At 44.5% G+C, this 26,354-nt stretch overlaps 1 protein-coding gene across 5 annotated transcripts in view; it reads right to left on the minus strand.

Annotated features, from left to right (window-relative positions):
- Window positions 1-19,371: 19,371 nt before the first annotated feature.
- LOC144934189 (tolloid-like protein 2) overlaps window positions 19,372-26,354 on the minus strand; it is a 172,870-nt gene continuing 165,887 nt past the window's right edge. For all 5 annotated transcript variants that reach the window (XM_078859758.1, XM_078859756.1, XM_078859757.1 and 2 more), the window contains 7 exons: window positions 25,400-25,560; window positions 24,737-24,917; window positions 24,147-24,272; window positions 23,462-23,589; window positions 22,745-22,958; window positions 21,608-21,858; window positions 19,372-20,358 (listed from right to left, as the gene is read on the minus strand). In XM_078859758.1, coding sequence (XP_078715884.1) covers window positions 20,224-20,358; window positions 21,608-21,858; window positions 22,745-22,958; window positions 23,462-23,589; window positions 24,147-24,272; window positions 24,737-24,917; window positions 25,400-25,560 — 1,196 coding nt within the window. In that variant the 3' untranslated portion in view covers window positions 19,372-20,223. The remainder of the gene's footprint in view (window positions 20,359-21,607; window positions 21,859-22,744; window positions 22,959-23,461; window positions 23,590-24,146; window positions 24,273-24,736; window positions 24,918-25,399; window positions 25,561-26,354) is intronic.

The raw sequence follows: 26,354 nt of genomic DNA on the forward strand, positions 1-26,354 counted from the left end.
TGAATGACACACTCCAGGCTTGGAGCGACTATTTAAGCTGGGATGGAGGGGGGGAGGGCGCCTTGACAAAAAAATTTGCATATCAAGAGGAATTTAGCATATTTATGGGAAATGCAGATATGCGATCTGCGTTTGTCTATTGTGCTTTCTGCTGAAGCCCCGTGTATGAAGAAAGACCGTGACGCCATTCCACAATAATAATTGTACTCGTTTTTTGGCACCGACAATTTTAACTTTGCTACATTGTAAGAATTAAGCAGAGGAGTGGACTCTTCAGCTTGGGAGGGAGGCGCTCAACCCCCCTCCATTATGTATGTACAGAAAGTGGTGGTATCACAATCTGCCCTGAGCCTCCACTAGGTCAGCTCAACCTTCAATGATTTCCGGCTGTGGGGAGATAAGAGACAGCCGTGTGTGGTGCAGGCCACCTCCACCCCCACATGCGCTGTGCTGGCCTCAATCGGTGGCGACTATTTTGTGTACGGTCTGTATGTAAATATGTTGAACTGATTTCGCACCGTACACAACCACCGGGCTAATCGGAGGTGCGAACCTCCAATGCTGCAGTGCTTGCTGCAGTGGAATGGTATGGCCAGGTCCATGCCTGTCCACCTTTGTCTCCGCAATACCACTCGCCACTGATGTTATACGTATATGGATGGCAATCGAACCCAGATAACAAAGTTCTTAGCACTGCGTGTTAAACACTGAACCACCGCTCCCGACAAAACACACAGCCACACAATCCCCATTGCTGTAAGCAAGCATTAGGACCCTGCACTACACACAAAGGGGGTACAGTAATGTTAGCACTACGCCCAAACTCTTCTTTACAATGTTGTAACTGACACGCCGTACTATGTACTCCTAACAAACCGAACAGAGATACTGACCAGGTTCAATGGCACGAATTACTTGTTGTTGCGTGTGTCCACAAATTAAACCTGGGTCATTGGAATTAATACCAGTATCACTCCATCCCTTCCCACCCCACCCCACCCATTCAATCCGCACTACCAGCAAATTGATGTTATAATCAGAAAACTCCCATGACGGACACGATTGTGGAGGATTTCATCCAGCAGTGGATTGGCAAAGGGTTGTTGTAAATTAGAATGATCCTCATTCGTCTGCGGTACGGTGTCGGCGTGGATGAGAATGGTGACCGCATTAGAAGCTGCAGTCATGGTTCGTGAAAAAAATACACGTGGCATTCATGCCAGGTTAGGTTCAAAGCTCACCTTATGTAATAAATAACTACAACCAACCCTGCCGACTGTACGACCTGGGTGACGAGCACACAGCAAGTTAAAGTTCACTTCGCGGTGTATTACAAATATCGACACTTTTTCAACAGTTGACTGCCATTAATAGCTACAGCCTAATGCTGTTAGTTTATTGGTGAATGTGTATTTGGTGGAATTTGCCTGCATAGTTGTCGGTCAAGAGGGCCTTCTCGGTGAATACAGTCATGAAGAAAGTGTTGGTTTTGGCTGCTGTGACCTTGATCACCTTGTCGGTAAGTGGCGTTTGTGTGTGGCAGAAGCTAAGAGTCTAGCTCCTTATAAGTACGGACGGAGAGTGCCATTTAGCAAAGGAATATATTATACTGTACTGTATAATCATCAGTATGCAATATACTACAGGGTGCTGTGTATGTGGGGCAGTGGTTAGCGCACTGTGCTATGAACTTGAATCCGAATCCCGGCAACAGCCAACATCAGCATGCGAGTGACAAAGTGTTGGTTAAACCGTCACCATGACCAACAACCGTGTGGGAATGCATTTTAATCTCCTAACGACCTGGCAACGGGCTGTAAATGCTAAGCTATGTACGCGATGCCTGTGCGTGTGCCGTACGATTTTACGTGTTAAGTACACACGCGTTTACACGCGTTTACACGCTGTGGCTTGGGCTGCGATGTGGCGAGGAGGTGGCGGCATCGTAACACGTTTGAAATCTGTGTAGACTTTTATTTATTTTTCTATCTACGTGACTTTATCGAAGAACCAAATAATGTGCAGACTTCAGGGTGTCTCCTCTTCATGTGCTCCCGTTTACTCCCACCTTGACAAACGCCCATGCAGTTTTCCCCACACTTAACAAATTGAGGGACCCTTCTGCAAAAGAAAGAGCCGTGAGAACCGGAGGCTTTCATTACTCTGGTAAATACAGGGTGCTTCCAAAAAATGTTAACACTTCTGAGAATTTTCACCAATGCCACAAGAAATGTGCCTCCGGGCTCTGGAGACCACCTGGAGAAGATTCCAGGCACGCGTTGACAATGTTGGCGAACAAGTGGAGACTATTTAACTGTTTTTCAGCGATTACCATGTTACAGTGTATTATCCATTCTTTTCCCACTAAAAACGATAGTCCAATATGCGTGTTAACATTTTTTTAAAGCACCCTGTACATTATAGTACATTGTAGGGCATTGTGTGAAAAGTTCAGATATTTGAACAACTTTATAAAATGTAAGTTAAGCCATCCACACACAGGTTACTCGGTACGAATAAAGCACAGACTGGTTTACAGGTTATGAGATGCTTCACCGTAGTCTACAAATACAGGGACTCCTCTACTTACATACATTAGACTTACAAACTTTCAGAGATACGAACAAACCTGTCCATATGTCAAGTTGCCTGTTCAGACCGAGAGTTGTAAGTTCAACCGTCACAATAGATGGCGGTGGTGGCATCTACATCTGCAGAACGTGAAGAACCAGTGGCATCTACATATGCAGAACGTGACGAACCAGTGGAAATTACATCTACAGGAGATTATACAACTTTTAAAGCCATTCTACGTGTTGAGCTTATTTGGAATCGACAGAAGTAAATTTGGACTTACGAACAAATCAACTTCCGATCAGGCCTATGGAACCTAACTCGTTCATAAGTATGCGAATATACGCGAGATTAAGAGTACGTGACTGTATGGGAAAAGGTCAGATTTGTAAAGCATCAAGAAAAAATGAGTCACCATACAATCACGCACCCCATGTTTCTCTCGCTCTGTATTTCTATGTCTATCTGTGTATGTCTCAGTGTCAGCCTTCGTATGTATGTGTCACTATGTCTCCGTGTATCTTTCTGTCTCTCTGCGTACTGTTATATTTCTCTCTGTGTTTTTCTGTCTTTCACTGTCTCCATGTCTTTGCGTGTCTTGCTGATTCCCTCTCTGTTTCTCTGTCTCTCACTTTGTCTCCCTGTGTCTAGTGCTGTGCTTGTATGGATGCCACTGTTGTTGCTTCCTCCTTTCTCCTTCCGTGGAATCTACTTTACAAGGTGAAATGCTCACGGTAATGGACCGATAATGATGAAATGATGACAACATTGCTGCTGCTGTTGTTAGTGTTGCGTGATCTCCCACTGAGTGGTCCTGCAACTCCTCCGATGTGTGTGGTCCCCAGACTATCGCTGCTGCCCGGCTACAGAGACGTGGCCTTCACACGTCACATGCAATCAAATGTATTTTCTCAGAGCTGAAATCGAGCCAAAATAAGTGAAAGCCAGAGTATAGATCGTTGTTGTTCGTGATCAGGTTGAAACGATTAACGCAAACACTTGAGAACCCAGCTTTTTATGGTTGGCTGAAACTTGGGCTTCAAACCCAGGATTTAAAACATTTAAATATAAATTTCTCAGCGCAGGGATGTTAGACGATTCAAACTACATCTGTCGTATGTTAAACTAAGTTGCCTCATGTCCTATCCCAGGTGGAAGGCGACCTGCTGTTCCGGAGCCACATGCGGCTCTTTAACGACTGCTCCGTGACGTTATTCACGTGTCCTGCGGCTCTTAAAATACTGATTCGGAAAAAGTCTCTTATTGTTTTGGTTGCCGACCCCTGTCGTATCCCCTCAGCTCGACACCCTCCACATAGAACTGCTAGTTTGTTTTCTTCCTGCTGAACATACGTGGCTTTTACCTTATTTCAACCCTTAACGTTTATTTTACACGATTGTCATTTTCAAGTTTTTTGTTGTTTTCAGGTGACGTGGCAGGCTGCAGCGTGTCCTTCGACACAGTACAGCACGGGCACCGGCTCCTGCTGCCAGCTGTGCAGTGCAGGTACCGTTCAAGCGCGCTCTGCTCATGTGGAAACACGACATAATTTACCGCTGCTGCAACACCAGTCATTGTCAATAACCCCCCCACAATCTTTAAGCCAGTCCCCCCCCCACCCCCCAAAACTTTCAAGACTCTAGCTCCTCTAAGTAGCGTATCTGAGCTGAACGGCGAGTTAAGTGGGCCCCCAGAGGTTGGCCCAGCCACGAGTCAGCAAGGTTCAACGCAGGCGGCGAGCTTGCACGGCCCCGAGTGGGCATCGTCACAGCCCAGCACTCAGCGATGCATTCCAAACGCGGTTTTGCTCTCCTATTGCGCTCGACAGTTATTTATTAGTCGCCCGCTGCTCAAGTCGCCTCGAATTACAAAATTCCAACGTTTTGGGGCTCGATCTTCTCTGATAGCGTATGCAACGTGATCGCAAAAAAAGGGGGATAGTACAAATGCAGTACAAAATATGTAACAGTGCACAAACACAGTGCAAAGAGACGAGCACATTTGCCACTGCCGCTACTGTATGTCGAACTTATTTCGCACCGTACGTAGCCAAGCATTGTAATCGTAGGTGCGGGGAAAGGACAACAAACTAAACACAAATCAGGTCAAAATAAATGAGTTTGAAATCTAAATTTAAAAGTGCATAGCTCCAGTGGCTTCCTAATATCGAAAAGAAGAGCGTTCCAGACGTCCTCAGAAGCGCATCTGAAAGCGCGCGATGTAGTGACCGTCTTTGTTCGATGGCTAGCGTATTACTGTTATTAATATTACTGCTATTACATCTCTTAATGCTCCTACAAAAGCCGCCGCTACTATTACTGCTACAGCTAGGAGATGTATATATTATTATATCAAAGGCATTTTATTTCAATATTCGCTTGTCTGGATGAACTGTTCTATTTTAGAACTTTAAATGTTAACAGAAAACTGACGAAGAAATCATTGACCTCTCTGCTGCCTATGGCACTGTTTGGCATCATCATGACCTGTTGATGAATTTGGCCAAAACCATCAAATGCCGTTCCACTGTTCACCGAATCGACGTGATGCTCAGTAACCTTACGTTCAAGGGACATTTCGTTGGTAAACACAAGAACGTGAGGACTATGAACATTAGCCTCCGGAAGGCTACGTCCCAGCACCGTCACGATGTAACACATACAAGCGGTCTGCCGTGGAGATCGTCTCGCAAGTCAAGAATAAACGCCTCATTCAAGACCCAAACGTCGCACCTCTTGGCTTTGACATTCCTCGAAGACTCTGGTGTAACCATCGACCTCATCAGAACATCGACAGACCGATGCACGCAACTCCTTCATTAATTCAAGACGACAAGCCACAGTTCCTATGATCACTGTTTCGTTGCTTTTATGGCTTTATTTTGGTGATTTCGAAAAGTGTTTTGGTTTGGCCATGTTTGTTTGTTGTAGTACGGAGTTAGAATGATGACCTTAATCTAAGTTGTCTTGTGGTTGTTGTTGTTTGACTTGCATCCCACTGGGATTTTTGCACACAGCGTTGGGGTACGGTGCTTTTTCTGCAATATTTTGCTGTCTTTTCTTGGATTTTCTGTTTGCACATAGTCACATAGTCACTTTAAGATGTTTTATTGTTCATGTTTTTGTTTTTTGTTTGTTGCGGTTGCACCCGATTCAAGAGCCGAATGGCTCACAGGGCTATACCGAATAAATTAACTTGAACTTGATGTGAATGTGGCCACGGAACCCAAACTATGGATCATATAGTGAACCACTGCACGCACAATCCGACGTTTGTTGTCCTTCCCCCTGCACCTCCGATTAGCAGTTCGCTATGTGCGATGCGAAAGAAGTTCACCATACATATATACGTATCAAAAGCTTAAATATGGATACAATGTTAATTGATTAATCGATGCCTTGATTCAACCTGAAATACAGTCATTGTTGGAGTGTTAATTGCAGTTCTGCTGTGACGCAACTGCGTCAGCAGTTCTCCTGATGTTTGTCTCACCTGATGACGGTTGCTTGTGTCGCGATCGAAACGTCGTGATCTATTAATTTTCTATCTACGTGACTTTACCGAAAAAACCAAAGAGTATGGATCCCTGCAGTCACGGAAGCTTCAAATCAAGATATTAATCGCTTGTTCGTATTTGTCATGTGGGGCAGGAACATTCAAGGCTGCCGACTGCACGGTTGACGGTGGAGCTCCCGTCTGCTCGTCGTGTGAAGAGAACTTCTACACTGACATGGACAATCACGACGAGACGTGCAGCATCTGCAGTCTCTGCCGCACAAGTACTCGGACGCACTTGTACATTGAGTTCCCCGTATCCTACAATGAATGGGTGGTCGCTCCTTTCCCACTCGCCATCGTGCCACGGTGATGAGATGTTAACTACCTCTCCCGATATACAGGAGGTTGTAGGTTGGATCCCGACCCTGACGCCTGTATATTTCGAGCTTCCATGTCTCTCTCCCCGTAGTCGCGTGGATTTTTCTCTGGGTTCTCTGGTTGGTTTTTTCCTCTCTACATTTGGAAACATCCGTGTAGAGTATGTTTGGCTGCTATATATTTCGACGTGATAAGCGACTTCATTGGGCTATTAATTGTGACCAGGTCGCTTCTAAAAAAGAGCTATATACCTCGGTGGGCTTACCTGGTAAAATCAAAAGATTAGTTTAAGTTTAGTTTATCTTTAATGTATAGTCGAGTTTATAGTTTAGTTTACTCATTCCCCACTGTTTGGACCTCCCTTCCCCTGGCCATCTACATCGCCGACTCAATCTCTCTTCTCATATCCAGAATTGTCCTCTTCTGCTCTTCCTATGACTGACCATTTCCATCCGTCCACATATATTGATCATCGCTGTACTTGTATTTCCCAGCACCCTGCTCTACCCAACTTTCTTACTTCACCTCTGCACACAATCCTTCATCAATCCCATTGATTCTTAAAACGCATTTTTTGGACAGGATCTTGAGTCGCATTGCATTCTCTATAAATCCAAATCGTATCGTATTGCTATAAAACACTATGATGATAATGAAAATGATCATCACTATGATGTTAATCGATGCATAGTTACTCCCCTAGTATACGCTGAACAATAGTCAATCATTCTCAATTTATCCGTGCGTGCAGATGAGGTGGTGGAACAAGGGTGCACATCCTCGACAGACACAGTTTGCAAGTGTGCCGATGGATATCGCGAAGTTGAGCTTGTCTGTGAGCTCGCAGGTAAGCTCAATTTTAGATAGATGAACACTCGGTATTAAAACTTCAGGCCATCCTTACTGAGGGGTTATCGTTTGGACGTTAATTTAATCGCTTCTGAACCTTTATGAGGTGAAAAGAGGAGATCGGACTCAGATCGGATGCTGGGTGCTTTACAAAAAGGACTTTCCTTGGCCAACAGAATTGTCTCGGATTCAATAACGGTAGAGACGTGTACAAGAACCACCCAGGTGATCGCGGCCTGCTAGAACGGTGCTGCAGTGGTGCCTGGCTAACCCAGAGCCTGCTCGAACCGTGACCGGGTCTGCTGGGGCGGTGTTTTTTTGCGATGTGATCATCAGCACGGTTGGAGTGGATGAATTTTGATGTTGGATTGGGACCGGTCGTAAAATCCTGTTGCGTCTTGTTTCACGATGAGAACCGATGGTGTTTTGGATTTCAGGTGCCCTCACACGCCTGGAGGTTGCGAAAAAGCCTGTCGTTTGCTGTCCCACCTGGTTGCTTTTTTGTTTCATTTTTTTTTATTGTTTCCCCATGTCCCACGTTTCGTGGATTGTGACAGCACTGTTGTACGATTTGTATGTAAGCACTTCATAATTCACAATGCTTATCCTTCGATGTACGAGCGTAAACATCACCTGGATGCGTGGAATACAGGAACGGGAGACAGCGTTGCTTGGAGCAGAGGAAACCTGTGTCTTGTTCGGTGTTTGTGTGCACGCAGACGACGGGGATAACTACTTCATGGTGCTGGTGCTCGTGATAGTGGGCATTGCCGTGCTCGCGAGCAGTGCAGCCGCACTCTACATCTGTAGAAAGAGGAACGGGCAGTGTGTGTGCTGTAAGCGTGACCTCTTGCAACTTCAAGAACGCACCCAAATAAAATACTAACATCTCTCATCCTGTAGACACGTGCCTACGGTGTGGCAAGGTGGTTCATGGGTCAGAGAACTCAGCTAACCTTGCTGAGATTGTGGGTTTACAAAAAAAACTATCTCAAGTTTAAGATAAATTAAAATATTTTAAATTCTGGATTTGAATAAAAATTTCAGCCGCCCATGGTTAAAAAGGGTTCTCATGTGCATCAACTTCACTACTGATAATTCTGAGAATGAAAAATATCAGTTTGACTGTCATGTGACCAAAATTACTCTCAGTGGCAGGGCAGGTGGAAAGGTACGGTCCTATATTATGTGTACCAGGTGTCACTTGCAGGGATGAATTTGCATTTATATTGTGTTCTATCACGTGACAAAACATCTTAGAGCGTAGGATCTCAGAGGTAACTCTGCGATATCTGCTTCTGGGGGCCGTTCTCTCACAAAACCGTTACAGTGAATCATTACAAGTGTGAGCCCACGAATTGGTACAACCCATATACGGCATACATCGGGGATATGCGTACGTTTTTACAAGCATGAATGCGTGTGTAGGTGCATGTTGGTCCATGTGTTTGTTTCTTTAGGTAAAACACCTTCGCAACCTCCTGTAAAGAACCAAGTGAAGATTGATGATCCCGAGAGAAGAGTGTTTGTCCGAAGCTTCGACGACTCGGACTTGAACTTCACCTTGGAAGCTGACAAAGACGACGTCTCCCTCACTTTGACTGAAGACCGAGTGGTATGCTAACTCGCATCAATAGTACCAGCACTTTACCCTTTAAACGGGTACAAAACTGACACCTTTATACAAGGCATCATGTTTGCAATAACCGCAACACAAGCAGTCAAAATGCAAACAAAAAGAAACAACTCTGATAATAGTAATGATATGCACTGTCCTTGAAGTTGATTGGTCCACACCCGAGACAGCTTTCCTTAGAGCCTAGTCTCCATTGGTGTTGGACCAGATGACGCCAAAAGGCGTACAACTCAAAAACAGTGCACTATCAGAGTATTGAGAGCTCGGGGTAAGCATTTACACTATGAGACCTCCTTTACCAGTGGCAAAATATAGTAGTAGGTTTTTACCCTTTAAACTGGTACAAAACTGACACCTTTATACAAGACATCATGTTTGTAATAACCGCAACACAAGCAGTCAAAATGCAAACAAAAAGAATGACTGCTTGTGTTGCGGTTATTGCAAACATGATGCCTTGTATAAAGGTGTCAGTTCTGTACCAGTTTAAAGGGTAAAAACCTACTACTATACTTTGCCACTGGTAGAGGAGGTCTCATAGAGTACCAGCACTTGTTGACTTGCACGAAGTGGCACTGAATATTTCAACCCCGGATGGAGGAGCACGATGCTAAGTCTGGCCTTCAGACTTAGCATCGAAGTAGCATGCTTCTGATTACCAGACGAGTGCTTTAACCACATGGCCACAGTGATTAGGGTGATAAATATGTCATTTATAATGATGATATAGATGACAATGGTAACGAGCATGATATCTATGGTATATAATGATATGTTTTTGATGATATTTTTAATAAACGATATTGACATTCATACTCTTCGGTTCTTTCGGTAAAGTCACGTAGTTAGAAATAAAATAAATCACGACGTTTCGGGCGCAACACAAGAGTCCGTTATCAGGTGGGACAACCACAGCAAGAAACAATTGCTGAAGTGGGCGAGATGGCTGCCGTGACAAGAGGTTATATAGGTAAGAGAGGGGGGGAGGAGCAAGGGGGGAGAGACGGGGGGGCTGCAAGAACGCTAGGGGAAGAGAGGACGTGAGGCCGGGGGGGGGGGGAGTCGGTGGGGCTGGGAGTGGGAGGCTGAGGAAGCTGGAGATGTGGATATGACGGCAACAACCACAAAGCAGTCACGGCAGCCCTCTAGCCCACTTCAGCGATTGTTTCTTGCTGTGGTTGTACCACCTGATGACGGATGCTTGTGTTGCGCCCGAAACGTCGTGATTTGTTTGATTTAATTTCTAACTACGTGACTTTACCGAGAGAACCAAAGAGTATGGATTCCTACAGTCACGAAAGCTTCAAATCAAGATTGATCTTGACATTGATCGGTTATAATTACTGCTATGGATAATAATGACCATGGAAACGTTAAGGATGATGGTATTGTTTTACAATAATCGTATTGTTTCACCAACAGTGTCTTAATGATATTGATGACATTGACAGTGATCGTTACGACCATTATTTTATATTCACAATGACGATCGTAACAACTGTCATATATTATGAACTTGATGATTAAATTATTATCGATCCCAATGTTGACTTTATTATTTTTAATTGAAATAATGACCATGAAATTAATAATATATTTTACGAAGATACTGACAATTTTCTACACGTAGCGCCATTTACTCTGGGGCGTCTCAAGAGCACTTTACACGAGAGATAACATTTGAAAGGGATACTCCCCCAGTGGCAGCTGTCCCTGTGCGGCACACGTTGACTGCACGTGGCATAATACATGTGACATTAGTCGAGCACGAAGGGGGGAGGGGGGGGGTGTTCATTGCTACGTGTAATCCCAATGATGTAATATGCGGGCAATTGAACAATACCACGCTTCACTTTGTGCACAGTCCCTGACCCCCAGCATGGGCATCTCCACGCTGCGGAGGAGTATCAGCACCCGCATCAGGGAGAAGAAGGCGGAGGAGAGCGCCATGGGCACGGTGTGGGAGGCGATGGACCGCAACATGTCCGAGCTCAGGCGGCTGATTTGCAGTGACCCCCCGTGCCTCCTCAACGAGCTGCTGAGCCGCAAGCTCATCTCGCATCAGGTGCACAGGAAGGCGGCCTCCATCAGTGACCGCACGGAGCGCTCCGAGTATCTGCTGCGACGCTTCGTGGACGGCGGCGGGGAGGAGTGCCTGAGTTTCATGGCCGTCTTCTCGATCGCGAAGGAAAACTCGGCGCGATTCCGCGTCATGATGGCCACCTCGCGTGAGTCTCCTCCATATATTCGTTATTTACACGTGAAAAAAAGTGAAAGCGTTTTTGGGTTTACACAACCCATTGGCCCCACAGCCTTCGAGAAGTGCACAATTTCAGCAGCGCAGCTTCAATACAAGCAAACTAATGGTTAACTACTGGTTAGCTTCTCCAAGTCATTCTTAGTAATTTCTTACAATCAATAATGAGATAAATGTGGTTCGACATCGTTGATCTCAACTAAGTGCTGCAGAAGTCATAACAGCGAATGGTAACACTGGCGGTGAAAGCCGCAACGTCAACTTCAAGTGATAACAGCAATTATCACAACTGAAGTAGCTAAATAACATCAGTCGTCTGAGTAAGCGGACCCATGTTTTTAAATTTCGATTTAAAGCTTTCGTGATGGACCCATGTCTCTTCGGTCAGGGTCAGAGGACCCACCGGCAATCTGGCAATGTCCCGAACCTCCTCCGTACAGATGTCGGCAAAGCTCTCCACCAGGCCCAGGAAAACGAACTTGCGTGTGCGGTGAAGTGAATACGTTGCCTCACTCGCCCGCTCCAGTGTCATCCGTTAGAGGAGCCGTGCACAGCCAACGATTGAAGCGCCGTGACCGTGCACGGGCACGCGCCCACAAATGTTCTCCGATGATCTAAGTTTGTACGATGGACGCGAAATGAATGAACAGACCCAAGGCAACTGCTGAGACTGGCTTAACACACGGGCCGCTGAGACTAACTCACTCGAGCATCTTGTTCATTGCAGGAAGGTGTTCACCTACCGTGGACGCGAACTCCGCCTCCCCGTGGCTCCGCGTGTCCCGGGACCACAAGATGGTCACCTACAGCTGGGACGCGCAGAACTTGGCAGCCCATCCCGCGCGCTTCGACGGAGTGTGCACGCAAGCGCTGTGCTCCGAGAACTTCCCGTCGGGCCGCCACTACTGGGAGGTGGACGTCGAGTCCGCGTCGTTCTGCCGCATCGGCGTGGCCTACGTGACGATCCCGCGGCGAGGGGAGGGCCGCAGCGGCCTCCTTGGCGAGAACGACGCGTCGTGGTGCGTGAGGAAGTGCAACTCCGAGTACACCGCTTTCCACGCAGGCGTGGGCTCGCCCGTGTCTGTCCAAGTTCCCATGCGGAGGGTCGTGGTTCACGTTGACTGCGAGGCGGGGATAGTGTCGTTTTTCTGTGGCGAAACGTTGGCTCTCTTGCACTCGTTTCAGCACTCCTTTACACAGCCCCTCTACCCGGGATTGTACCTGAATAAGACCGGATCTGTGTCCATATGTGCGGTTTAACCATGGCTGTAGGTGAATGCGTACGTATGGATTGTGGAATTTGGTATGAACTTCGAGAATTTGATGTGAGCTTTAAGAAACGTATTTGTGTGTTTCTAAGATGATTTTAATTAACGTTAACTATTATTAAAAGCAGCGGCAGAGAAATGTATTATTGGAGTGGGGGGGGGAAATAGGAGCACATTGAAAACAAACCTATAAGGTTCACTTCAAACGTTTACATAATTACTGACATTTGTAAGAATTAACTTTGAGTTTATAACATGGGTCCCCTTTAAAGCAGTACACTATTAGCGATTGCACAGCTTCTGGAATCAAATCAGAAAGTATTCAGATGGAAAGTCAATCACATTTTCTTTAATATCCTCTGTGTCTTCAAAATGAGTTGCTCTCAAAGTGAGCTTTATGCGTTACATTCTTATGCATAGGCTGCTGTCACACAGCAAGAGTTTTGGATGGCGATTTCCTCAGTTTAATACTACATTTTATATTCCACTACCCTGCCCATGATGATTAATTCACGTGGTGCAAAAGTCATACTCACAGGGTCTGCTTTTGTGATTGGCCCTGTTGAATCACATGACTGCAGGACCACAACATTGAGTAAAGGGTAATAATGACGAAATGTATCATTTCTATGATACCTTCAACTGCAGTAAAATCACTCCTGTAACCTTTTAAGTGGACATAACATACTCAATGAAACTCCTAATTAACTGTATACATATCCGTGCTTCGTTTAATCCGCATTCTCAATTTAATCCATGGAAAGCTACATCTGCCTGTGACAATTCCCTCGTGTTCAAGATAAGAGTGACACAGTTGTGGCAGGTTAATCATATTAGCCTTACATCATGGGACCTCCTTTGCCAGTACCAAACTATGAGCATAGGTTTTCCCCTTGTATCTGGCAACAAAACAGGTGTTAAGTTGTTAAAACACCAAACTGAAACCTTTAACAAGGAATCATGTCTGCATTAACACAATACGTGTGGTCAGAATGCAAACAAAAAACATACTCTGGTGTGGACCAATCAGTTTCAAGGACAATGCATATATTATCAGATTATGTTTTTTTGTTTGCATTTTGACCGCAAACATTGTGGTTAATGCAGACATGATTCCTTGTAAATTGTTTCAGTTTGGTGTTTTAACAACTTAACACCTGTTTTGTTCCCAGTGAAAACTTATTCCCATATTAGCCTTGTTTATCTGCACTTTACCGCTCGCATGAAAGAATATTTAACTGGATCGACACATGTGATTGCGTCTACTTATTGCACCCCATCATGAGATCAGACGAGTTTAACCAGAAATTTACACTCCAGTCACCCACAGATTAATTACTCATGCAAGTCGTTATCTGTGCATATTAGGAAATGTGCTTGTCAATAGTATAAATGTTTAAAAGGCAAGTTTAAAAAGTGATTGAGCAGTGCCGTACAAGAATAAATCCAATTACTCACCACTTTAGTTATTACGTTTAAATTAATTTATGAATCAATGTTCGGTTGTTTAAATATGTACTGCTCAAGGTCACCTCATGGAAACACCTCACTTGTTGATTCAAATCTATTCCAATTTAAACTTAATTCAAATGTCCGCATTTCAATTAGAGGTGTGAAAATGCAACAAGTCGTCAATGAATATCAATTCTTAAGCTCACAACATGTGTCGTAAACCCTCCTCCACCTGACACAGCCAATTAATAAAAGTATCAATTGGAATCAAACTTGCCAAATATACAATAGTCCAACAGTACTTAAGCACTATCGGTGTGTTGGAGAATAATCTCGCAACATTGAAATGGTCGGGTCACGTTTTCGTTGGAGACTACATCCGGCATCATCACGTTGTTAACTGGACCCCAGATCTTGATCCGAGTCCTTAAGTAGATGCCGTTAGTGCATTGCCACGATAATGCACGTGGATGTCATTTTAATAATTAGTCAATTTCTCGTCGATTGGATATGGCTGGCATGTGAGGTTAATGTAATTCCGTGAATATATTGAGCGATTGGTTAAAACAAGACTATCCTTAATTATGTTAAGGTGTATTGTGTTCGTAATGAAACTGGAATTTTAATGCTATTGTGATTCTAGTTAAGCATTCACGGGATTTTATCATGAGGGTGATAGAAGAGGTTCAGTTCGGTATTTTGAATGAAGTGTTTTGTTATTTAATACAGCCAATTACATTTCCGTGTCATCAAGATTATTATTTATTATAATTTGTTTCCAGGCCACACTCACTTTAAAGCCATTTGCTCGGATAAATGTATTGGTTTTTTTCTCAATCTCTATTGATTCTCTAATTAATCTTCGGCAGTAATAATTCGTTTTACTTCGGACTTTAACCTTATCGAATTCAATTGTGTTCCCTTCCTAACATGCGTATCTGCAACCGCAAATAATTGAGTGTGAGTATTTAATATGTCTGTGTTGCTCTTTAAGTCGTGCACTAATGTTTGCGACTCGTCTGGCCAATGTAACATTTGCCGCAAGTGCACAATCTGATATATACGGAATATCATTTATGTTATAAGGCACTGACGAAGGTGGTGACTTCTTTTTTGTTATATACAATAAAGATGTTTAAAACTCAGATATCATCGCCACCTTTTGTGCTAAATGCACCCGGACACGACGGGTCGGGGTGAGGGCCTGAAAGTGTGGGGCAGTGGCGTCGATGGGGCATGGAATTAAATCAGTTCTTATGCCCTTGAATCATGCATGAAATCACGAATCATTGTATTCGATTAATGTTGTGCTGCACGCACCACAGCGAGAAATACATTTCATTCATAAATCTCATGGCGATCGCAGTTCATGGAACCGCTGAGGGCCGGAGGCTGTTATATGTTCACTGTTGATGTTACCTGCCTCACACACATGACACGGAACAAAACATTATCCGAACTCTTTACGGTTTCTTTCCTGAAAAAGATCTGCCGATTCATAGACTGTCCCAGGGAAACTTAAATGATGCAATTAGTATGACCTCATCGTAACGATGCAATTATTAATCGATTATTATCGATTCTTCTGCTCACAATATATGGCTAGATTTGGATGTGTAAGAACTGATTTGTTTTCGTACATGCACGTAATCTGTTCACGTGACTCGTCCAGCTTCTCGTGGCCAGACTTCACCTGCATAAAAAATATATTCCTCCATTCCCATTAATTGAAACATCAATTAAATATATTTTAACTTCAAATACCATTTGGAGCAGGCGATGTAACTGATGTATTCTCGCGTGATTTTTTTTTATAAAATGTTAAACGAAATGAAAGATAATATATCTCCAGTTCTAATACAGTAGTACATACACAAGATAGCATGCTCGTCAATGTTTCAGAGAGCTGTGGAAACAACCGCGCTGGCTTCATTCAATAAATAAAGATCGCGTCGTCAAAAACCTGATCGGTTGGTTTCACTCCAAGTGTGACCAGCGCCAGAACATGAGGCCTTCAGGGTAGAGGCCACGTTCTCCACAGAACCGGTATTTAAAGGTTTCCTAAATTTCGATTTAAGGCTTTCGTGACTGCAGGGATTCATCTTTTTGGTTCTTTCGGTAAAGTCACGTAGAAGGGAAATAATAAAATAATAAAAATAAAACATAAAATAATTCTCACGACGTTTCGGCCACAACGCAAGCAGCCGTTTTCAGGTGAAGAACAGGTCTGTCGGAAAGACAGCGTCTAAATGAGCACCACCATGCTTGGCAGCGTATATTTAAGCTGGGTTGGAGGGGGAAGGAAGGGGTGCTCATTCAGACCACGACGATAGACCACGGAGTCCATTTAATTGGCCGTTTTAATTACCTTTCGTGAGTTTGACCATAGAGGTGTATTCGTTTCAATAAAAACAAACGAAGGCAATACAGTATTCAATGTCATCTATATTGTGCGACCAGCCATATAAATGGTGAAGAATCTTGTAAAACCAGCGTGTTGAAGATGGGGTTGGTGGATTACGCAATGACCAGCATGTGCTATAGGCCGCAGGGTGCCAGAAGGGAATACACATGTCGATGTTAAGGGTGCGTGGGGGTAAACTCCTTTACTCCAATTTGTATACCGTAATACATATAATCTTTACTTTTCCATAAAAGCCTCACAGTCTCAAGATTTTGAGGAGGGCTCCTGCATTGGGATGTTTGACCACTTCCATTCATGTTTTGTTTGTGGAAACCAGAATACCTCGAGAGAACATCCACACATGGAGGGGATAACACTTGAAGCTCTACGGATTCATTGCTATTGCACTGCCATCTGCTGACCGCCTTGATGAATTTGCCAAATATCCATTGCAAGGCCTTCTAATGAAAATCGTAGGGCTCGTCAAACTTTCCTGTATGAATAAATTATACTGGTAGGAACGAAGTGAACCAGCCTACAATAGATTATATCGTCCGTCCGTCCGTCCGATGTCCGATTGGGTGTAGCAACATCGCCCCCTACTGCAAACACTTGGCATGACCCTACAAAAACCTTTAGACTCAGTGGGGCTTTCCTGGCTAAACAAGTGTAATAATACATTATGTTTATATTCTTTGGTTATTCGTTCCTACCAGCCCACCCCGCAGGGACCTGTTTATTAGAAACCGTTCTATCTTTGTGCTCACTTCTTTTTTTTAAACATCTGCCTTGTTTACTTACCATCAGCGGAAGTGAAGACATTTCAATGGATATCTTCACCGCAATGATCTCCCGCACACCTGGCAGTCAATGTGTTTCAGTAAAGCCATTGTCTACTCAAGTGAGCTGAGTGTGGTACATCCGTTTATAGCCATATCGTCCCTGCTGTAAAGTCCACATTCCCATGGTGGAGGCCATCGAGTTCATAGTATAACCACTTGATTTGCCAGGGTTTCCAAAAGCCAATGTGTCTTCCGGCTCAAATGAGTGGGAGGCCTTGCCATTGTTTATGACCCCGAGGCAAGCGTGAACATTCCACATGCCAGTCTATATACACAGACATTTTTGTGTTCTGGCAATGTTACCAAAATTGCAAACCCTATAAACTAAGCTAGTTGTAATTAATTGAAGCTAGTTGTAATTGCTGGCGAAATGCCGTACTCAGTTTGTAAATGTTGTGGCTTGGCTCTCCAACACACCGGTGTGCTGTACTAGTGACGAATTGGCATGTTCTGTTTAATTGACAACCCTTACTAGTTGGCTGTGTCGGTTGGTGGTGGGTTTTAACGACACATTTATATTCTAGATTTGAAGCTTTCGTGACTGCAAGGAATCATATTCTTAGGTTTTTTCGGTAAAGTCACGTAGGTAAAAAATTAAAATTAATAAAAGTTAAATAAAAAATAAAATTAAAATCACGACGTTTCAGAGGCAACACAAGCTTCCGTCTTCAGGTGAAACCGTCACATCACGATTGCTGTATCAAGCAATTGTGATTTTATTTTTATTTTACTTTTATTAATTTAAATTTTTATTTTTTACCTACGTGACTTTACCGAAAAAACCTAAGAATGAGACACATTTATGTATTTACGCGATCTAACCCAAAAAACCTCGATTATGAATGAAAGACCACGTGTTAAACCCTATAAACTAAACTAAAACTATCAACGTTTTATTTTATCAGGGAGGGTCATTGAGCTCGAGAGCTCTTTTTCATAAGCGACCTGGCCACAAACGATAGCCCAATGAAGTGGATTATCAAGTAGAAATTGATAGCAGCCAAATACTCTAAACGCATGTTTTAAAATGTGGAGGGAAAAAGCGAAGGACAGAGACAAATCCAAGGGACCACGGGGAGAAAATGCAAACTTCTCATTTACAGGCGTCAGGGTCGAGATCGAACCTACGACCTCCTGTGAACATCTCTCCACCACAGTCCCTAGAAAGATAAAAGGTTGATGGTCTACCCAACCAGGACTGAAATTGCAAATCTTCTTTAAATGTAAATAATTGCGTATTCTTGACTTTATTCCAACTCTGCTATTGGCATCGTGTCATGAGACAAATAATCTCCTTGGAACTTTCACAAAGGGGCAAATCACTTCATGTTAGCAGCCCATGGAAGCAGATTTCACAGAACTGAGATAAAACGTAAAAAATATGAGTCCATGAAAAGCTTGCCCGGCAATCATGAAATCTTCAGACGCCTGGTCATGTTGACCGGTCAACAGGTTTGCCAAAATAAAGTTCCAAGGGATAGTGTGGTACAACAAATCCGTAAAAAGAACTGGGTCAACAACATCACTTAGTGGAATAAGTGAAACCACACAACCAGATATTGGCACCCAAGACCATGGCAACTGCAGATGTTCTCAGAAATCTATGACCTGCTGTTTATGCAGGTATACGTACTTTACTAGTTGAATAATTATATGAAGTGCTAGTTTTGCTTTAACTGATTTACATGTATATTCTTTTGTGGGTGTGGGTTGTGTTAAGTATTTATAATCTAATTGAAAAATATGGTTTACTTAATTTCAATGAAATCGCATCTTAAACAGTATACTCAGTTGCATACTCTTAAGAGTAATATTGTAAATAAAGTATTTATTTACAGTGCTTACAAAAATGTTGTTTTTTGCACAAGGACATCATATATTTGCACAAAAAAGGTTAGGGCTTCGAATATGCCATGAAATAAAATGAAATATAAAACAATATATATAAACTTCCTCAAATGTAATTTGAATTCTGATTTTAAAACTCAAACACACCTAGCATTATATATGTTGACATTCAATTTGAACATGAAGTCTACATTCAGGACGGATGTAAAATGAAAAGTTGTAAACCCCTTACAAACAGTTGTAGACATACGACAACAAATTGTCAGCTGTGCCGAAGTAGGCTTGTACATAGAAAAAACATTATTTCAAAATACACTCACTGGCATTCTTTTACTGGAAACACGACAAAACGGCACCAGAGAATGTTAGAATATGGTCTTTTTACTGGGGTTTAATGACAGTTACCATGTCCAATAACAAAAACAATAAATGCCCTTGTTAAGTCAAATATGCAACTGAAAAATAAAAAACGACAAAATGTATAAATACTGAAGTTTACACAAAAATGTGGTTTTATTTACCATTTGTGGAGTTCATTTTTTTTTAACGTCGTATTGGCCTGGAAAATAAAAAATAAAAACTGAAAAGTAAACAATTAAAACAACAAATAAAAATGATGGCAAAAATTCACCATTTGTTTCGTCTTTAAAATACAGTTTTGCCTTCATCAAAGGCAAATATATATTTAGCTTGCGTAGATTTTCGCACAAAAACAAAAATCAGTCAGAGTCTGACAGTCCGATAATGTGAACTTGTGGGCACAAACGACGTGTAATAAGCGCAAAATAACGACATAAGAAACCCACAGTTTCAAGTCTCCTTGAACAGTCTTTGTCAAAACAACGTTCCGAACACTTGGGACGAAATGTTTCTGAACAATGATTGCTAAGCAGTCTAGTGGCATGTTGTGTGGCTCAGATGTATAGTATTCTTGATGTGCTCAATGCACCACAAGTGCACTTTAAACCACTTCATTACATCTTCCCTGAAGTGTCGATGCTCCTCCGTTGTACAAATACTTTCCATTTGCGTTTAATTGGTATTTGTTTGCTATAAAACATAATGTATATTTACCACACAATTTCTTTGTTTCTTTGTTTTTTCTTTTTTCTTGTCGTTTCATTCTTTTAATTTTTTTTTTACACAGGACGCAGAATCATGTCCTTTACATACAGGCTTGGCTAGGTATATAAAGGCTTCGCCATGCGCGTGGATCATCATTTTTTGGCGTGCAGAGCGTCCTGGAACTTGGTGCTTGTGTAGCGTGCGTGAAAGCCTTTCTTCCCAATCGTGTCATCCGAGTGGAAACGGATCATGATGCTGTCTCCCGATGAGTACACCTCCTCCGGTGGCTGCAGTGACACAGACGAGCGTGCTTAATCATCATTTATGAAATTAAACACTGCAGTCACTCCAAAATCAATCATCCCAATGCCTATTCTTTGGGTCTTTCGGTAAAGTCACATAGATAGGTTCAAAGAAAATAACAAAAATTACGACGTTTCGATCGCAACACAAGCGGTCGTCATCAGGAAAAAGGGGTTATAGCCTCCAAAGGCAAACTGTTTATAAAGGTTTAAAATGGGCGTAGCCCAAGTGTCAGCAGCATGGGCGGGGCAGCTAATGTTAATGTAAGTGATGGGCAGCGACCGCGATTGGCGGTGGGTTTTCACCAATTAAGGGGCTGCCAGGTAAAAATTAGCATGTCAATGGGAGATTGGAGAGCTGCCTCAACGTCGAGGTCGGAGCGCGGAGGTGGCTGTGTTGGTGTGAGAAATTTAACCTGTTAATGTAAAATCAGAGAGCTGAAAATAACAACTATCATCGGAAGGTGGCAGGATGGGAACATCACAGCCAGTTATGACTTAAACTGGTTGATAACGTCCTTCCAATGATTGCTAAGTTTATACCCATCTTCTCAGTTGAAATTGTGTCTGTGTCTGTATATATGGATGGCTTCATGAACGAATCTTTGTGATAGCCAGTGGGTTTGCAAAGCACCTTCGTCTTAGAGGAATCAATTTCGTGTGAGCCCACCGCATTAAAATAATGATCAGCCACGGTCGAGGTATTGGTCCTACCGTGTTTCAGATCTGCCTTATGTTCACGAACACGGTCTGAGACATGTTGCTTAGTTTACCCAATGCCCTGCTGCAGTCTATCCAAGGGACACCCCCCCCCCACCCCAACAGTGGCAGCTGTCCCTGGCGACACACAGTGAACACAGCACCGGCCAGCAAATGGATATATTAGTCTGCCTATAGGCATGAGATGTTGCGAAGTGGTTTTCCCCAATTAAGTGATGAGCGAGTAATTTATCACATATTACAAATTTCGGCCACAACGATAGCGCACATGGCCTACTCTTTTTTAAACAACGTCACGGGATCTCTAACGTCCGCTGTGATGCAGACAGCTCGTAGTGTGTAGGGCCAATACACCCCGCAGCGTTCATGAACAGGGGCGGCCGCCGGGGCTCGAACCACAAGTCCCGGCGACCAGCGGTCGGCACTGCCCATCGACCGCTGCTGTCAACCACGGCGAGTGCTGGGAGTGAGGCGGTGGGGCGGGGGGTCGGCGGGGGGGGGGGGGCCTCCTCACCCCAGAGCCGCAGAACCGCCCGAGGCGAAGGGCGTCTGCGCTGTAACCGTCGTACAGCTCCATGTAGTCGTAGCCGCAGTCGGCCTCCTCCTCGATCTCGAAGGTGAGGAAGGTGAGCTCCACGCCGTAGCCGTCCTCGGCCGTGATCACCCAGTCGCAGTCCAGCTGCCCGGGGTAGTTGTTGTCGCCGAACTGGGCGTGCGAGTACAGCTCCCTGGGAGCCACGTCCGCCCTCAGCTTACCGCCGCACACTGCACACGGGGTGTGGTGGGGGGGGTCACGCGGGGCGAGCAAGGGTCACGGTTCGCTCTCTGTTGTTTATATTTTCACTCTTTAGCCACCAGTTTTTGTTGTTGTCTGTTGATGCTGTTTCGGCGGTGATGGTCAGCGCACCTCCAATTAGCGGAGTTGTCTCCGTACGGTGGGAAAGAAGTTCAACATAACGCAGCGCACTCGACTTGGAATTCAGAAGTCGTGGTTCATTTTCCCAGAGTTGCAGGTGAAACAATGGTGCAGGTTTGTTTGTTTTATCACCCCCCCCCCCCCAACTTCCTCTGTCCACCCAGCAGTATAAATGGGTGCACCAAAGTTCGTTAATATAGAAAGTCGTGTGTGGCGAGGTAAAGTGTGGTTACACTGCCCTCTTCCAACACATTTGGTTTTACGTAAAAGAGAATATCAAATACCCTCAAGGGTTTGGTTTGTGGGAGGTCCTTCTTCCAGCAGGATAAAAACGTGTTAATTTATGACATGTACAGCACTGTGTGATCTTTCAATGAAAGGTGCTACATAAAAACGAATTCTTTGTATTATTAGCAGTGGCATGAGCAAGAAAGCAATTGCAGGACTGCATCTTTAACCACCTTCGTTAGATTTCGATTTAAATCTAAAATTTTCTTGCCGTAGTTTTCACACCTGATAATGATTGCTTGTGTTGCCATCGAAACGTCGTGAGAATTTTTATTATGTTTAAAATGTATTATTTTATTATTTCCCTTCTACGTGACTTTACCGAAAGAACCAAGAACACCTTCGTTAGCTAAATAAAATTCGACTTGACAGAAAGAAAAAACACCCAATTCCCCATCGACACGTGAGCAACGCTTAAGCAAATTGCCAACGAATGCGGGGGCCAACCTGTGGAGTGGATGGCCTGGAAGCCCCGCTTTTGTACGGAGGCATCCGACATGAACCTGAGGTACATCTTGTTGAGCATCGAGAGAACCGCCTCGGGCTTCTTGCTGCCGCAGAAGCGGCCGAGGATGGGAGCCTTCTCGCTGCTGCCATCGTACACCTCCAGGTGGTCGTAGGCGCACTCCTGGTGCTGCTCCACCTCGAACTCACTGAACGTCTGTCGAGAGAACACGCACGTAGACAAAGGATCCTCCCCCCCCATATATAGCCTTCGACAGACCGTTTGGGGAGCAAGTACTGTTGGCGAGCACACACAACACTTATCGCACACATAAAGCGCTTGCCACAAATGAACCGCAATACCTTGCTGATCTTGTCAAGGAGCATAAAACATCGTGGGAACTCCGGTCATCCTCGCAGCGGCTTTTGGCTAGACATCGAACAAAGACGGTCACTGCATCGTGCTCTCAGATGCACTTCTGCGGCCGTCTGGAATGCTCTTCCTTCCGATATTAGGAAGCAACTAGAGCTATTGAGTTTTAAATCTTGATTGAAAACTCATTTCTTTAGAATAGATTTTTGTGCTCAAGTTTGTTGTCCTTCCCCCACACCTCCGATTAAAATCACATGCGACTTTAAAATTAACGAACGAGAAAGAAGTTCAACATACATAGGGTGTACGTATACGCGCGTGTATGCACATCGCAGCATGCCACGTACGAGCTTGACGCGATGGCCGGGCGTTGCCGAGATCTCCCAGGTGCACTCCCTGCGGTTGGGGTATTTGTCTGGCCAGTTGGGGCTTGAGATGACTCCCTCGGCACTGCTGATCTTGTGTTCACAGCCCGCTGTGGAGACCAACAGAAATACAGGCGCTTGGCTAAGCGTTCAGTGCACGGGTGGTGGTGGTGGTGTTAGCGAAGAGAGGACAATCCGGCAGCCTATTGTCTAGCGACTCCCATAAGACATCGATCAACATGGTGGGCATGTGGTCCAGCACTTGGTGGATCCAGAAAAGTCGTGAAAGCCCCTATATATTTCTGCAAAAAAGGAGATAGCTGCTCATCTACTAACCCAGTTGTTCTTAACCTCTACTGCAGCCTGCACCCCTTTGGTTCTCAATCGTAAAACAACAATTATAATGTTAAAATATGCAGAGGTTTGATGACACAAAGTATTTCTACTTATGTGACCGTGCTAAATTTGTGTTTAATTTATGATTTACCTTAAAAAAAATCTGCCATGTCTCACACCCCCAGAAAGGGCATCTCGCACCCCCAGAGGGTGCGTGCACCCCAGGCTAAGAACCGCTGTACTCACCGATGAATTACACCAAATTATCTCAAATATTGGAGCAAACAGCACCAGCTGTCAAGATTCCCTCCCCCGTCGAGCCCCGGGGTACCTTCTTTGCAGTCGTGGCCATTCTCATGAAGCATGAACCCGTTGCGGCACTGGCAGCTGTAGCTCCCGAGTGTGTTGATGCAGTCGTGCTGGCAGCCGCCGTTGTCCTGCGAGCACTCGTCCTTGTCTGGAGCACAGACATGGGGAGAATGCCGTCGTGATTAAAGGTACAGTAAAGGTGCAATACAATGGCGCGTTTATAAAGGCATCCGCGTGTGACCACATTTCAAGGTTGTGACTGAGTTATGGAAGACGCGAGTCTTGGGAGTCTGGGAAATGCGTGGGAATTGTTTTGTTAACATAATTTCCAGATGCAAGAATAGAGCAGAGTGATTATGTGCTCATGAACAAGTCAAAATTTCTATATTTTAAAGCGAACGCTATTAATAGTTACACCGTTAATGGTTGTGATAAACTGGTTCACGAATCTCATACAAACTTCATGACAGCAGGATTATGGTGATCTCCACTAATACTAAGTAAACAGCCTCCTATCCCAGGTAGGACCCTGCCATAAATAACGAAGAATAAAGACATTTCTTGACCGAGTTAAAGGGCCACGATAAATCCGTACAAAATCCTTAGCCTCACCCGAGAAGAAGTGGACTTTGAAGCCCTTCTTGGAGACGGTGTTGTCCGACTTGAACTCGAGGCGTAGGTTGTTGTTCTGCGATGTGATCACGTCCGGGAGTTCTGTGCCACAGAACTTGCCGTGCAGCTTGGATTCCGAAGAGAGGCCGCTCCGGATTTCCACATAGTCGTACTTGCACACCTGTGCGGGAGGGAGGGGGCAGGCTCAGTCAGGCTGCCTCTACGCTCCAAGCTCCACCTCCCGTCAGCTGAGTCTAGTCACAAGATTCCAATAATGTCTGTTGAATTTTTTTCGCACCATACACAGCCAATCGTAGGTACGGGGGAAGGACAACAAACTAAACACAAAAAGCAGTTCTAAAGGAAATGAGTTTGTCAATCAAGATGTTGAAGTGCACAGCTCCAGTGGCTTCCTGATATCAGAAGGAAGAGCGTTGCATAAGGCCACAGAAGCGTATCTGAAAGCGCGTGACGCAGTGGTCCATCTTCGTTCGCAGTGAACCATCTATGCAAGAATTTGAAAGTGTGGCTGCACCCCTGCTCCCAAGCACACGCCACCCGCACCCCCGATTAGCAGGGTCGGCTACGTACGGCGCGAAAGAAGTTCAACACAGAGCACATGCACACAGCCAAGGAGATCTGCCGCGCGGATGTTGTGCTCACGTCATTTCCTTCCAGCTCGAAGAACTCGAACTGCAGAGAGATGCGGTACTGGGCTGGGGCCACCACCTGCCACACGCAGTGCTTGTTGGGAGGGTACTCCTTGGGCCAGCCGGGGCTCGTCATGGTGCCGTTGAGCTTGTTGAGGAAGCCCCCGCAGGCCGCTGGAGAAGCAACATCGCGCAAAGATCACGGCGAGGCGGGCGGGCGGAGGATAGTGTGCACGCAGAAGCAATCGCGCTAACGCGGCAAGGCGAACGAGATTCGCAGCCGCAAGACCACCGTGGCATCGTGGGAGGTGAAAGAAAGAGACGTCCAGCGTTCCTGGGGGTGGCATAGAGCTCCCCACCAGCAGCCTAATTCTACTGTTCAAATGTCGTGGCATAAAACTTGGAAAATGTATGCAAGTTACCATTATTATGGATTGCCCATGACAATAATCCCACAAATGCTCTTTGGGCAGACACATCGTTGTTCTGTCGGCATATTTGATAACAGATGCGTGCATTCATGGACCTAGACACAGAAGTAAGTGACTCGGCCAAGTTAGGCTGCAGTGGACTTGACACGACCACAACTTTGAGGATAAAACCTTTGGTCAAATATGATGCATGCCAACAGCTGTACCTAATGCTGTGGAGCCACTGTTCTTTATTCATTTGATCAAATCTAGAGAATGTGACACTACGTACAAAAGAGCAATCTCAAACCTGTTATAAATGATAAGAAATAAGCAGTGAAAAAGGGTAAAAGCTGTTGTTATACGAGCAAAACTTCACACAGTGCATATTAACCCGATACGGTCAATGCGACCCATATCAATGCTGCAGAACGCGTAAATTACAGTATCGCATTCTGAGAAAAATTTTAACCGAAGCGAATTATTTAGCTGCCCGTGTACATTTTCATATTATTCTAGGACGTACCACGAGGGGGCAACATCAATACGTCTTCCGTG

This window comes from Lampetra fluviatilis, chromosome 9 (assembly GCF_964198595.1).
Source record: "Lampetra fluviatilis chromosome 9, kcLamFluv1.1, whole genome shotgun sequence".
NCBI classification, from domain to species: Eukaryota; Metazoa; Chordata; class Hyperoartia; order Petromyzontiformes; family Petromyzontidae; genus Lampetra; species Lampetra fluviatilis.